At 67.2% G+C, this 14,240-nt stretch overlaps 1 protein-coding gene across 1 annotated transcript in view; it reads right to left on the bottom strand.

Annotated features, from left to right (window-relative positions):
* MUC5B (mucin 5B, oligomeric mucus/gel-forming) overlaps window positions 1–14,240 on the bottom strand; it is a 35,718-nt gene that overhangs the window by 18,636 nt on the left and 2,842 nt on the right. The window contains exons 3-30 of the mRNA XM_039840381.1: window positions 13,429–13,479; window positions 12,851–13,112; window positions 12,618–12,732; window positions 12,415–12,505; window positions 12,107–12,213; window positions 11,124–11,325; window positions 10,585–10,710; window positions 10,342–10,459; window positions 10,112–10,250; window positions 9,810–9,920; window positions 9,574–9,643; window positions 9,071–9,208; window positions 8,622–8,786; window positions 8,176–8,270; window positions 7,176–7,302; window positions 6,699–6,954; window positions 6,237–6,292; window positions 6,001–6,101; window positions 5,697–5,848; window positions 5,117–5,369; window positions 4,069–4,248; window positions 3,409–3,648; window positions 2,363–2,519; window positions 1,885–2,013; window positions 1,554–1,698; window positions 1,415–1,458; window positions 1,144–1,341; window positions 37–926 (exon numbers count right to left, since the gene is read on the bottom strand). Of these exons, the coding sequence (XP_039696315.1) occupies window positions 37–926; window positions 1,144–1,341; window positions 1,415–1,458; window positions 1,554–1,698; window positions 1,885–2,013; window positions 2,363–2,519; window positions 3,409–3,648; window positions 4,069–4,248; window positions 5,117–5,369; window positions 5,697–5,848; window positions 6,001–6,101; window positions 6,237–6,292; window positions 6,699–6,954; window positions 7,176–7,302; window positions 8,176–8,270; window positions 8,622–8,786; window positions 9,071–9,208; window positions 9,574–9,643; window positions 9,810–9,920; window positions 10,112–10,250; window positions 10,342–10,459; window positions 10,585–10,710; window positions 11,124–11,325; window positions 12,107–12,213; window positions 12,415–12,505; window positions 12,618–12,732; window positions 12,851–13,112; window positions 13,429–13,479 (4,718 nt within the window). The remainder of the gene's footprint in view (window positions 1–36; window positions 927–1,143; window positions 1,342–1,414; window positions 1,459–1,553; window positions 1,699–1,884; window positions 2,014–2,362; window positions 2,520–3,408; window positions 3,649–4,068; window positions 4,249–5,116; window positions 5,370–5,696; window positions 5,849–6,000; window positions 6,102–6,236; window positions 6,293–6,698; window positions 6,955–7,175; window positions 7,303–8,175; window positions 8,271–8,621; window positions 8,787–9,070; window positions 9,209–9,573; window positions 9,644–9,809; window positions 9,921–10,111; window positions 10,251–10,341; window positions 10,460–10,584; window positions 10,711–11,123; window positions 11,326–12,106; window positions 12,214–12,414; window positions 12,506–12,617; window positions 12,733–12,850; window positions 13,113–13,428; window positions 13,480–14,240) is intronic.

Here is a 14,240-nt window from a genome sequence, read left to right as displayed (position 1 = left end):
GGCCGTGGTGGCAGTGGCCGTGGTGGCCGTGCTGGCAGTTGCAGCGGTGGAGGTGGCGGTGGCCGTGGTGGCAGTGGCCGCGGTGGCCGTGGCGGTGGCAGCGCTGGAGGTGGCAGTGGTGTGGCCGCCGCAGTGGTCCTGGCTGCAGCACAGCACTCGGATCCTATAGTTGTAGCATATCTTGAACAGCCCCACCTGCTCGTCGTTCCTGCAGACCAGGCCGAACCGGGGGTCGCAGTGCACGTGCTGGCCCAGCTCCTCAGGGCTCCTGTCGGGGAAGTTCTCCGCCCTGCACTCTATGTCCTGAGGCCACTCACACACAGTTCCCCCTGCGCTCCTGATCTTGTCATAAGACTCGATGTCGCCCCCGGCCTCCTCGGACGTGGGGTAGTCCGCATCGAACCACTCCGTCCACCAACATCGGGGCTGACAGGTGGTGCCTGGAGCCACAGAGCTGCTGGCTCCCCGGGTCTCCGTTGTGGCAGGGCTGGTGGACTGGGTCTGTGAGGTCAAAGCCGTTGTTGCCTGGAGGGTGGGGGTGGGCGTGGGCAGGGACCCGGGCGTTGGCTCCTGGCTGGTGCCCAGGCCCGGGGTTGTGCTGCAGGGCACGAGGTCGCAGCAGAGGACCCGCAGCTCGTAGTTGTGGCAGAGCGGGGGACTCTGCTCGCTGTTGAGGCATGTGAGCCCCTGCTGCTGGCTGCACTCCACCTTCTGGCCCAGCTGCTCCAGGGGCATGTCAGGGAGCTGCCGTGCCCGGCACTCGATGCCGGCCGGGGCCGGGCACACCTGGTGGCCCTTCTGCCTCAGGTTCGCAAACGTCTCGAAGTCCCCGCCTCCCATGCCGGGCTCTGGGTGGTTGCTGTCGTACCAGGTGGACCAGCGGCAGACCTCACGCACGCACACGGCCGAGAGCGTGGGCGCCAAGCCTGTGGGGTAGAGGCGGTGGAGCCGGTCAGCCCCCTCTGCATCCTTGACAGTCGTGCGCCGGGGGTGGGGAGCACGTGTCCCCTTGCGCCGGGGCTGGTCTCCAGGCCTCTGCTAGATTCCAGCCCACCCCTTGCACCCAGGACACCTGCACTGAGTGCCCGCTGGGCCTTCCCCCTTCCCCCAGCCCACCAGGCTTCTTCCCCTGGGTCGCCTCACCTGTTGTGGAGGGCGGGGCTGCAGTGGAGGTGAAGGTGAAGGGTGTCGTGGAGAAGGTTCTAGGACATTCCATGGCCCTCCGGGTGATGGTCCCGTTGTTTCCGCAGACAGCGACCAAGCAGGCACCGAGCCCGTCGGTTGTGTTGTAGATGACGTCTCCATAGCTGTAACTCCTGCCCTCATAGCTGCACTTGCAGGCTGGGGACACGGCAGGTCCAGGGTTGAGTGGAGCCCCAGCCCCCAGCCCCTAACCAACCCGGCCCCTCCTTACCCGCAAGGCTGTGTGTGCACTGGATGCCGCTCGGGGTGCAGTCACTGGGAGGGGGAGAGAGAAGGGCTGAGGGCCTGCAGGGGCCAGGCAGCACCCACCTCACCGGCCCCCGCCCCACCCACCCTGTGTGGCCCCTTACCAGCTCTGGCAGTTCTCCGTGGTGGGGACACTGGCGCCCACATCATAGTGGTTCCCATCCTGGCCGTAGCAGCCGCACTGGGCCACACACTTCATCTGGTCTTCACTGAAGAATGGCTTGCTGGGCGGACACCTGGGGTAGCATCCTGAGACGGCACAGGGCAGGAGGAAGACTCACGCCTCCCGCCACGTGGTCGATGCTGCCTCTACGTCGCGGGGCGGTGCTGAGGGCGGGCGGGCGCCCACACCCCCCTGGCACCCAACCCACCCCTGGTGCCTGTGCAACGTCCTGGGATGAGGGGTGTGGGTCCCCGGGGGAGCCTGCCCCTCACCTTCCAGGCCTGGCATGTCCATCAGACACCGGCCGCTGGGGTTCCGGCAGGTCCTCAGGCAGGGCGCCCCGCAGGGCTGGTAGTGCCACTCGCACTCCCCTTGAGGGTTGTAGTAGTCGCAGAACAGGGCTGAGGGTAGACGACAGAGGCTAAGGCCGCCGCCGGACCCCTGGTCCCCTGGACGTGCTGGGGCGGGGCCGCTCGTCCCAGGGCGGAGGGATCTGAGGGGCCCGCCCCTCGCGCTCCAGGCTCATTTCTCAGCCCTGGATTAGAACACCCGTCCTTCGCCGAGTCCCCCCATTTGGGGGCCCCCCGTGCGTCTGGTTTTCACGGACAGGTCCACACACACGCGTGTGTCGCGTGCGCGTTGCGTGTCTGCTGTGCACACGTGTGTGGGTCGGGCCCAGGGCTCGCTGCGGCTCCGCCGGCTCCCGCTGCCCCCCTCGCCCTTCAGCACCACGGACAGAGCCCGACTCACGGCAGACGTCCGGGGTGCGCCAGGACACGCACACGCCCACGTCGCGGCAGGCCTGGGCGTAGGCGGCCACGGCCGTGCAGAAGCACTCGCAGTCGCCGCCGGAGTCGCAGGCGCACGCGTCGCTCACGCAGGCCTCGTAGTACTTGGCGGGGTCGACCTAGTGGGGGAGGGCCGAGGGGTCCCTCATCAAGAAGAGCCGATGTCCAGCCTGCGTCGGGGACAGCAGCTCGCCTGCCATCCCAGACCCACGAGCTGCGGCCGGAAGGCGGCCACCCACCTGGTACCTTCGCCCATGCTTCTGGTTCCTTCTCTGACCTCACTCCTGCCCCTCGTCCCTTGCCTCTACTCGGCATCTCGACGAACTGCACACCAGCCCTCCCTGTGACAGTGGGGGGCCCTGTCCTGACACATGGGGGGCCCTGTCCCCTTGGGGTGAGGGGGACGGCTCCTCCCACCGGCAGCAGAGCACAGTGGACCCGTCTCGCGGGCAGCACCAGCCGAGGTAGGGGTGCAGGTCGGGCTCACAGGACACTCTGAGCCAGTGGGCAGGGCCCTGAGGGGTTGCGTCAGGAGGCAGGCTGCACAGCGCTGACCTTTCCTGCCCAGCCACCCTCCTCATCCCTGCGGGTCCTGAATCGGGAGACTGTGAGGTGAGTGGGCCCCAGAGTCCTTGTCAACAGGAAGGACCGCTGGGGAGTTTCTGAGGCTGGTCCCTGGTCCTCTGCCATGGGGCCGCACTGGTAGGCAGGCAGGTCAGGGGATGGGGCGGAGGATGAGGGGCAGGGGCTGACACCAGGGCCTGGATGGCTCACGGCCCTGCTTCCGGGGGAGGAGACTGAGTGGTCAAAGGGAACGGCAGAGTGGCTCTGTGCCGGGACAAGGGGGAGGCCCAGACGGTGCACCACGCACATAGCTCAGGGCGAAGACCGCTCTCCAAGGCCCCACCCTGGCCAGACCGGCTCCACAGTGGGGCAAGGGGCCAGCCCCACCACTTCCAGCCCGCAGCCCCTGCCCCCCAGCGCAGAGGCCCCCGCTCCTCGGCCCACCTGAGAACGGCAGGCGGCGAAGGCGGGGCTGTTGATGATGCTGCACTGCTTCTGGGCCCAGGACTTGCGGTAGGGGTTGGCGGAGCAGGGGTCCCTGGGGGCCGGGGCGTCCGGGCAGGACGGGGAGAACTTCCAGCTGTTGCCGAACTCCAGCGCGTCGCCCACCACGGACTGGCTCCGCGTGGTGAAGTCGTTGGCGGCATTGTCGTCGAAGTTCCCGCAGAGCCCGCAGACCTTGCCCTGGGGCGCGGAGACAGACGGGCACATGGGGCTGGCGCTGCGGGGGGCAGCCTGGCCTGGGAAGGGTGACCGCAGGCCCCCAGTTCCCCCAGGCAGCACCCAGTGAACTTGCAGGCAGCCCAGGTGCACAGTGGGTCCTGCAGTGGGTCCACAGGTGGGTAGGAAGGCAGGTGGGCAGGCACCACTTCCCGTGGCACCTCGGCCCAGGGGTGCGGACACTGAGCAGAGACCAAGGAGCAGAGCGGCCTCTAGCAGGGCCGGACACACCGTTCCTGGCTTTGGTGCCAACATACCCCTTACGGCGCCCACACGGGGCATGGCCTCACCCCAGCCCTCAGTGGATCGCCACTGCCAGAGGGTCAGGACCAGGACTAGGGCTCTGTTCCTGCCTGGGAGACCCAGCAGCCCACCCGCCCTCACCTTGTAATCCTGCTGCAGCCGGATGAGCACGCTGGTCTTCCGGTCCCAGGACACGACCAGGCCGTTGCGGGCTTCAATGGCCAGGTGGGTGCCCATGTACCGGACCTGGTACGGCAGGCTCCCACCCGGGCCCCTCTGCACTGCCTTATATGTGCCCTCTTGGAGAGTCAGCTCGTAGTTCTGCAGAGGGACACACGGGGGCCGAGTGCTCAGCTTTGGGGCCAAAGTGGGCCTGGGCATTAAGCCTGAGCCTAGTGAACTCGAGGCAGGGAGTGTGGGCAGGGTGTGCTGGGAGCTGGGGCCCAAGCAAGCAGGGGAGGGGGCACACGGTGCCTCAGGCTTGAGCTAAGGCCCTGCTCCCCCGTCCAGACTTCACCTGCCCTGCCCCCGACCCCTGCCAGCCCCGCACTGCTGCCTTTCTGTGCTCCTCCCCACTCTGGGGAGACGGCCCCCAGCCAGCAGCCCCGCTCTCTGCCCTGTGAATTCTGACCTCCTTCTACCGGAGGTGGTCCCCAGGCGTGGTAGTCTGAATGGACTACCACAAGTCCTGGGCCCAGAAGCAGTCCTGGGCCCAGCAAGACCCATCCATGTTCTATTCTAACCCCCAGAATCTGTGAACGTGAGTCTGTGTGGAGAGAGGGTCTTTGCAGATGCGATTAGGTGGAAGGTCTCACGATATCATCCTGGACTTCGGGTAGACCTAGACCCAGTGAGAGCAGGGAAGGGGCACGCCCACGCAGAGGAGCCCGGCGGTGACGGAGGCCCGGGAGTGGACGCCCGCAGCCCCCCGGGCCCGGGAGGGGCAGGGAGGACCCTCCCCGCAGCCTCCTGAAGGAGCGAGGGCTAGTGACACCTGGATGTTGGAGTCCTGGTCTCAGGACTGAGAGAGAGAGAGACCTGTCTGGTTTTAAGGCCCCGGGGCTGTGCCACTTGTTCTGGCCGCCCCGAGACATGATACAGCTGGGGGCCAGGTGCCCCGGCGCTGGAGGTGGGACAGGGTGGGGCTGGTCACTGCAGACTGAGGGAGAATGTTCCAGATCCCCCTCACCTCCAGGAAGAGCTTGATGGCCTTGGAGCAGGTGACGCCCGTGGTCCCGCAGGGGACATTCTCAGTGACGATGCGGAAGGTCCCGTTGGTACTGCCGTTGCCGCCGCAGTGGTCCTGGGCCAGGGTGTACTCGCAGCTGCCATCGAAGCTGTACCACTCGCCATCGAAGGTGATAAAGTGGCCGTCCCCGTAGGCCACGCAGGTGCCCAGGCAGGGCAGGTGGCTGCATTCCCACCTGCGGTTCTTGCACGTACTGCGGGGGAAGGAAGGGGGCACATTGCCCACGGGGGCCACAGCCGTGACGAGGACAGGGACCCAGCCCCTGCTCCTCCCACACTTGTGACCGGTCATGTGAAGCAGCTCAGGTGGCCCTGGGCTCAGCTCTGACTGGCCCTTGCCCCTGGGTGCCTTCCAGAGGATGGATGGGACCCAACGGGGCATTCCAGGGGGGAGGAGCAGCATCAGGCCTCAGCTCTTCGTCTGCCTCCTGCCAAGGACCGCTGGCCAGGGCCAGCTCAGGCCACCGTCCCTGTGGTCTCTCTGCCCCCCACAGCCCCACCTCCAGGCACCCCGGACCCACCAGGTGTTGCAGTCGACCCGGATGGTGTCCCCGGGCCGGTAGGCGGCCTCATTGTGCAGACAGGGGCAGTCCTCCTCGGCCACGCAGCCCCCGTTCCCGTCTGACACCAGCCCCGGGGGACAGACGCAGCCAGACACGCAGTGAGTGCTGAACTGCGGACGGACGGGCACCCGTCAGCAGCTCGTCCCCTGCAGTGGCCTGGGGCTGTCAGGGGAGGGGACACAGCCCATCCCGGCCGCCCTGGCTATGGGTGAACACACCCTTGGGGTGGTCGTGTGGCTGAGCCCCCCCTCCCCCAACTCACGCAGTCCACGTCCAGCGTGTGGCAGCTCCGGAGGCACTCGGCCCCAGGCGTGCCCACCGAGGCATTGCCGCAGTCCAGGTACACCATGGGGGCCACACACCCTGAGGAGGGAGGACATGCTGGAAGGCCACGCAGTCAGGGCCCCCACCCCGAGCCGGCAGAGGCCCTTCCCACCCCCGCCCCGCGTGGGGGCCACGGGCGGCTGGCTGGCAGGGTGGATGGATGGGCCGCAGTACCTGAGCTCGTCTGTTCGGTGGCACCCAAGCAGTTCAGCTTCCCGCTCACGCATGAGCTGCGAGAGATGGACAGCTGGTCTGGCAGTTGCCCGCTGCCCCGCAGACCCGCCTGGGTCCCAGCTGGGCGGGCACATGGGCCCCCAGGCCTGGTCTCAAGTGGAGGACGGTGCCTGCTGGGGTTTCGCAGCGAAGGCCCCCAACCCCGCAAAAGCACTCGAGGACACACGCAGAGGGCGGGGCGTCCCCCACTGTGGCACCCACTGTGGGCCTGACCCTCAGAACCCCCTCGGGGGCCCACTGAGGGGTCCCTCTTTACAGAGGGGCTGAGGGGTGTGGGGGGACTTCCCCCCAGGAGGCCGCTTTGTGTTTCAGGATCCTCTAGGGAGGCACAGGAGGGCGGTGACCCCTGCTCATCCGGGCGAGGGACATAAACAGCCAGGGGCTCACCCAGCCGGCCCTTACCACACCATGCCGTTGTCATGCAGCACCTCCCCAGGGGCCACCACCGAGCCACGGAAGTAGCAGGGACAGGCCTCCGCGGACACGCAGGTGCCGGCGTCATCCATGAAAGTGCCATGGGGGCAGGTGCAGCCGTCCACGGGCACGAAGGTGACAGCACAGGTGACATCGGCCTGGCTCAGTCCGCGGCAGGTGGGCTGGCAGCGGTCCACCACGTAGGTGTACACCTGGGACTTGGGGCAGCTGCTCATGTACTTGGCTGAGGGACGGGGTGGCACGCAGGTCAGTGACGCGGTGCCTGCCCGGCTTCCTTACCGCATCTGAGCTGCATCGAACTCCGGACTCAGCGCCCCACCCCGCACCCCGCCCCGGAGGAAGCGCCAAGCTCTTGCTGACAGTGTGGGGGGTAGGGGGAGGTTTGCTGCCCCTGGGCCCCCAGCACCCCGCCCCGCCTGGCGAAGCCGGAGCCCGTGCGCTCACCGCAGACGCCGGCCCGCCAGCCGCTGAGCAGCACGCCCTTGGCGGCGCAGGCGCGCGCGTAGGAGGACAGGGCCGCGCAGAGACAGTCCTCGCTCTTCTCACAGTTACAGGTGTCGAACAGGCAGTTCTGGGGACGGCCGGGCGTCAGGGGCGTCAGGGACCCCCGCCCGCCAGCATCCCTCCTCTCCCTGTTCATTCTTCCGGGGACCTTCGCCTGAGCTGGGGCCCCCCAGCTTCGTGGAAGGCCGCCCAGTGATGGGGCAGGCTGGGCCGGGGACCCAGCAGGAAGCGCGGAGTCGAGCTGGGCTCGGGGTCTGCGGGAGGGGTCTCTGCGGGACCAGGACAGGTCCAGCTTGGATACGAGATAGATACGCTTCTGGGGGGTGTGGACGACGGCGGGAGGGAGCCGGGCAGGCCGGGCCTGTCTCCTGCACAGACGCACCCGGGCTTGCGGTCATGGGTGCTGCGCGACTCTAAGCTGACACGAAAGTGGCCTGGGGGCCCGCGGTCGTGGGTAGTTTTTGGAGGAACGGCCCCGCTGTTCCTCACAGGGGCTGCATCCCCACCACCGCACACAGGCTTCTAGCTCCCCCACATCCTCTCCGCACTTGCTCTCGAAAACAGCCAGCCTGGGGGCGTGAATCGTGTCCCCCAGAAAGACAACCCCCGGGCCTGTACAAGGACTTCACTGCAATAGGCTCCTTGCAGAGGTCATGAGGGCCGTCTGACCCAACGTGACAGGACCCTTATAGGAAGAGACTTGCGCACAGACACGGGGCTGCGGACGGGCCACGTGACACCAGAGGCTGAGACCGGGGTGCGGCCCCAGAAGCTGGGAGGGGCGGGAAGGACCCTCCCCTGGAGCCTTCACAGAGCTCGGCCCTTGACAGAGGAAATCCCAAAGGGAGGTTTGAGGAGACAGCTCCAGGCGGGGCAGGCCCTGCTCCAGCACCCCATCGCACCCGAGACCTGGGGGTTTCCGGCGGGCCGGGCGTCTCACCGCGTGGAAAGGTGCGGGGTTGACGACGGAGTGGCAAGGCGAGAAGGCGCCGGCCGCGCTGGTCAGCAGGGAGCACCAGTGCTGGGCGTAGTTCTCTGGGAGAAGGGCCAAGAGGGGTGGCGGTCCCCACGCTGCTCGCCGCCCCCGCCCCTGTCCCCACCCGCGGCCTCCGCTCCTCCTCCTCATGGCCCTGAGGGGGCCCTCGGCCCTGGGGAACTGAATGGGACTCGGGGCTCCCCCCGCTGCTGCGTGGGCACTGCTTACAGGGCAGCAGGATGCCCTTCCTGAAGACGGGGTGCCAGCGCCCCGCCCTGCCCACCCCAGACCCTGCCGCCTTCACCCACACCTAGGTATCGGGGCCCCCAGCTCCACCCGCCCTGCCGCCGGACAGCACACGAGGCGTCCTGTGTGGACGGGCAGTGGTGCCAGGGCCCCCGGGAGAGTACCGTTCTCCACGCTGAGGGAGCAGGGGTCCTCGAAGATGTTCTTGACGTTGGGACAGGCGGCCTGCGTCTTCCAGGTGTTGGCGAAGGCGGCGGCCGTGCCCTCCACCACGCCGCTGAGGGCTCGCAGGTCATCGGCCTGGTTCTGGTTGAAGTTTCCACAGAGACCTGGGCCAAGAAGAGGGTCACCAGGCTGTCCAGGCCAGACCTGCTCCCAGGCCCCTGTGGCACCCCCAACACTGGTGTTCAGATTCCAGAACCATCTGCAGATAAGCTGGAGGGGCCTGCACCTGTACAGGGCCTGAGTGACGGCTGTGTGGCTCACTCCCAGGCCACCTCCCCCGTGCAGTCAGCCCTGTGAGCAGCTCCCTCCCTGGCCCCATCTTTTGCCACACTCTGCCCATCCCTTACTTGCAGCCCCCCACGCTGTCCCCCCAGCCACGGAGCCTCACCGCACATCTGGCCTCGGTGGGCGGGGTCCAGCCTGAGGACCACCTGCATGAGGGGCACCAGCTGTACCTCCAGCTGCAGCCCGAGGCCCGTCTGCACCAGGATGAAGAAGGTCGAGGGCCTGAACATGGTGATGTTGGCTGTGGGGAGTGGGGGCATGCTCAGCGGTGGCCGGAGGCCAGGCCTGGCCACACTGACCCTCGGCGCCTGAGCCTCTGTGCTCCCGGGATGACCCGGGACCTGAAGAGGAGCTCAGACAGGCGGCCGGTGGACCCCAGCCACCCCATGGGGCCCTGGGAGTGGGGTCTTGATCACTGATGCCTCAAGAATTCAGGCACTGAGCGTGTTCAACGCCAGGTACCGACAGCAGCCACAGGCAGGGACACTGCCACTGCGCTCTGCCCATGGTGAGCCAGCTCTGGAATGTTCTGGAGCTGCCCGAGGCCATGAGAACTGGCTCCATGCGGGCCCGCTGGAGGTGGCCAGCCATCCCGGGGCCGTGTACCTGCTGACACGGGCAGCTGGGTGTAGATGGAGTTCATGAGCACGCCGCCGTTGGCCTGGATCCGGATGGTCTAGCAGGGAGGTGGGCTGGCGTCAGTGTGGGACGTGATGTGGCCCCAGGACAGCCTGGAGGCCGGCCGCCCGGGGCCACGGGCCTGTTCCCTTTCCCCACCCCGGTCCCCATCCTATCCTGGCTCCCCAGGCGCCACCTGCTCTCCCAGCCGGCAGGACCCTCACCGTGTCCCCACCGCTCATGCTCAGTGTCACCGCCTTGAGGCAGTTCTCATTGTCCGTCAGGCCACACTTGCGCAGCTCGGCCAGCACGGTGAGGCTGTTGTCCATGCATCTCTGAAGGCGAAGCAGGGAGGGTTGAGTGTGTGGCGCCCCGTGCCGGTCAGGGCGGAGGCAGGCGGTCACCTCCAGGCAGCTTGTCTTGGCCCCATGAGTGCGAGTCCAGGGCCTTCCCTCTCGGGATGGGGCCCGCCCTGGTGTCCACCGCTGGATGCCGCCCGGGGACGGAGGAGGGCTGAGGGCCACACCTTGGACAGGACGTAGCTGCAGTCCCCATGCAGGTCATAGAGTTTCTCGTCGTAGGTGGAGATGTGGGACCCGCCCTGAACGGAGCAGGTGCCTGGGCACGGGAGGTCCTGGCACTGCCACAGCCCCCCAGAGCACGTGCTGGGGGGAGCCGTGAGCAGAGGGGGCAGGTGAGAGAGGAGGCAGACCCCTCCTCCCCCTCCCCCCAGGCGGGGCAGGGCCACGGGCCTACCAGGAGCTGCAGTGGGTGCTGAAGGAGGCCCCCGGGGCATAGGTGTGGCCGCTGTGGGCGCAGGGGCACTGGTCCAGGGGCAGGCAGCCTGTGTTCGTGATGTCGTCCAGCACCGTGCCTGGGGGGTGGGCAGGTCAGCGAGGCCGAGGCTGGGCATTGGGAGCGCCGTGACCAGAGGCAGACGTGGGGAGCGGGGCAAAGGGCCCGGGTCGGGGACAGTCCCCAAAAGCCAGGAGGACTTGCCTGGGGGGCAGAAGCAGCCGTCCACGCAGTGGTCCTCGCAGAGCTGGGACCGCTCGGGGTTGGAGCAGGTGTCGGCGCACGGGGAGCCACACTCCTGGTGCTGCAGGTTGAGGGGGCACGTCCGGGCTGCAGGGAGGGGACAGTGCTTGGCCCTCAGGAAGCAGACAGGCCATCTCTGCTCCCACCTCTCTTGTGCCACCACGGGTCCCGAGAGCCACAGCTGGGCCTGGGCCCTGGTCTCAGAAGCCGTGGACGGGTTGTCCTGGCCCGCTATCCCCTGGGTTAGGAGGGAGGGGTCATGGCCTAGCGCCTCCCGGGTTCTGGGGGGCTTAGCCCACTGTGCCTGACCCCGTCCCTGGGCCCCGCATACTCCAAACTGCTCCCCAGCCCATCCCCTCACTGTTGGCCCCGGGAGGCTGCACCTGCCGTGTCCCCGCCAGACACGGGTGTCCTCCCAGGGCTCTCGGCCCTCGGCCCCTCCCCAGGGACTCGGGGCTGGCCCCAGTGCTCCCCGGCCCAGGCCCCAGTGGGGCACTCACGGCAGAAGTCGGGGCCCCTCCAGCTCTGCGGCTGGCCCCCCGCGTGGGCACACTGGCGGGAGTATTCAGCAAAGGTGGCACACGGGCAGCTGGGGCAACGGCACAGGTCCTGGGCGCAGGCAGCCAGGTACGCACCGGCATCCACCAGCTGGCTGCACTGAGCGAAGGCCGCGCCCAGCAGGGTGCGGTGGCAGATGCCGTCCTGGGGGTCACAGAGGTTGGGCACTCCCTGCCCCGAGCACACGGGGTCGTGCGGAGACCCCAGCCTGCAGCCCTCGCCCAGGCCAGGGAGCCTGCTTCTTCCCCTGTGGTTCCATCCACCCCCCGCCCCCGCCACCCCCCCATCCGTCCGTCCATCCCTCCCCCCATCCGCCCGCCCTTCTACTCCCCTCTGGAACCTGCCACTGCTGCGGGCAGAGTGGCGCTTGACTCTGGGAGTGACCCACGACCCTGGACGCCCCGCCCACCCAGGGCTGCAGGACACGCTGTGGGGCACCCAGGCAAGGCGCCCACTCGCCCCTGGAAGCTGCGCAGACAGGGGAGGGGCCCGCGGGTGAACGTCTTCCTCCCTGCCATACTACCAGCTGGGGGTGGGGCTCGCCCCTGCGCCCTGACTTAAGGTTTGGGGTTTCTGCTGGTTTTGGGGGGATCCCAGAGCTTTCAGGCCACTTCTGAAGGCAGGGTTCCCCCAGCTCATCGGAGGGGCTTCCCGCCCTGGGTGCCCCGCTCTTGGTGGCTCTGTGGGGGACGTGTTCATTTGCACGTGCAGATGGGCACACACACAGCCCAAGGCACATGTGCTCACACGTGTGTTGCCCACGTGACGTGCAGTGGGGCGAGTGTGTGGGTGCAGAGGGTGCACCTGGAGTGGAGGCCGTGTCCTGGGCTGCCCTCCTGGGCACCCAACACCCCACTCTCCAGCTGTCCTCACAGCCTGGGCCGCGGGGCCCGCAGGCAGGCCAGACCCCTGGGGAGGCGCTCACCCTATCTGTGCAGTTGTCAGCTGGGGCAGGCAGGGGGTCCTGGCACTGTTCTGTGGGCCCATCCAGCTTCTGCAGGTTCCCGAACTGTAAAGGGGTCAGCCTGGCATCTGGGGAGAGGAGGCACTCCATGTCACGGGCACAGAGTGGCTCTGGGGGCAGTGCAGGGGAAGCTGCTAGGGCACCCTGACCACCCAGGGCCCCCACCGATCTCCTCTCTGTCCAGTGCCCGGCTGAGCCCCTCCCTACAGCCTCCCTGGGATTGTCCAGCCTGGGCTGGCCGCCTGCCATCTCTGACGCCAGGCACTCACTGTGGGCATAGAACTCGTTGACGGCCCGGAGCCCGTTGAAGTCTCCGCAGAGACCACACGTCTGGTTGGCGTACTTGGGGTCCAGCTCCAGCTGGGGGTGGGAAAGGGACAGCTGTGGCCTCTGCTGGACGGGCAGGCCCCCCTGCAAGCCTCCAGCCCACCTGCAGGGCTTCCCCCAGCTGGGGCGTGGGTGGGCATCTCACCAGGGCGCTGTCCTCCCCGTTCCACATGAAGGTCAGCATCAGCCGGACGTTGACCTTGGTGTAGTCACTGCCCCGCTCCACCAGGAGGCCGGCCCGGCTGTAGGGCAGCTCCTCCCTGGGGCGAGAGTTCCGGTCCTCCGCGGCCTTGGCTCAGGCAGCGTCCAGCGCCCTCCCCGCAGCTCTGACCCCTGACCCACCCGAGCCCCTGCCCTTCCCCGCCACGCCGGGCTCACCGCTGCCCGTTGATGAGGACGGAGCCGTTGGAGACCTCCAGGACCAGCCCCTGGGTCTTGAGGACGATGTGGGTGATGGTGGGCCTGGAGCCGGCCAGGCCGCGGCGCAGCTGGATGTTGAAGTCCTCGTAGGCGGAGCCACAATGCGCGGAGAAGACGTAGTTGCAGCGGCCGGGGAAGCGGAAGATGTCGCCGTCGAAGGTCTTGTAGTGGGCGTCGCCCCAGGTGCTGCACACGCGCCCGCTGTGCGCGGCGTTGGGGTCTGCGGGGAGAGCGTGGCAGCCCCCACCCGCACCGCTGCCGCGTCCAGCCCCGGCAGCCTTCCCAGGAGGAGGGGCCCCCAGGGGGGCGACACTCTAGCCACTTCGCCGGCCTCACTCCCCTCAGCACTGATACTCCGCGGGCCCGACGACCTGCCAGCAGCCCGGGGCAGCCCAGGAGGGCCGTCTACAAGGAAGGCTCCCAGCTGTGCCCAGGCTGTCCAGCCGCCCAGCTGCCCCTCACTGTCCCAGGTTTACCGCCCCCCCCCAGGGCTGGCAAACACCCAGTCCCATCGGCGGTGGGCTCGGTCCACTTACTGCTCATGGTGGAGTAGGTGGCGACGGGTGGGATGAAGGTCACGCGCTGGGCTGCGGGTGACGGCAGGTCATACCCGGGACATGGCCAGGCAGTCACACCCCTTCCTGGGACCCCACCCTCCTCCCGGCCACCCTGGGGTAATAGGAGCCTCAGCCTGACACTGACACAGCCCAGGGGACCCAGGACTAGTGACCGTCACCTACTGGGTCCTTCCATCTACACAAGACACACTTTTTCTGTGGGTTTTTCTGTGTATGTGTTACCCTGAGCAGGTGTGAGTGTGAGTGCATGTGCGTGTGAACGTGTGTGAGTGTGAGTGCATATACATGTGAGTTTATGTCCATGTGCGTGCATACTATGTGTGCATACGTGTGAAATGCATGTGTGAATGTGTGCACAGTGTGCATGTGTGAGTGCATGTATGAATGTGTGTGTACAGAGTATGAGCATGTTAGAGTGTGCACACCAAGTCTTTGAGTGTGCATGCGTGAATTTGTGTGTGCACATTGTGTGAGTGTGTACTCACTGTGAGTGTGCACATGTGTACGTGTGTGAGTGCATGCATGTGTGTGTACACTGTGAGTGTGTGAGAGAGCGTACACATGACGTGAGTGTGCATGTGTGGGTGTGAATGCACACACATGTGCACACTATGTGAGTGCATGTGTGAGTGAATGTGTGTACACCGTGTGAGTGTGTGCGCGAGTGTACACACGTGAGTGTGCATGTGTGAATGTGAATGCGTGTGTGTGCACTGTGTGCGTGAGTGTACACATGACGTGAGTGCATGTGTGGGTGTGAATGCACACAC

This window comes from Pteropus medius, unplaced genomic scaffold (assembly GCF_902729225.1).
Source record: "Pteropus medius unplaced genomic scaffold, Ma_sr-lr_union100, whole genome shotgun sequence".
NCBI classification, from domain to species: Eukaryota; Metazoa; Chordata; class Mammalia; order Chiroptera; family Pteropodidae; genus Pteropus; species Pteropus medius.
Note: the sequence above shows the minus strand (reverse complement) of the source record. Positions and strands in the feature narration are given on the sequence as shown.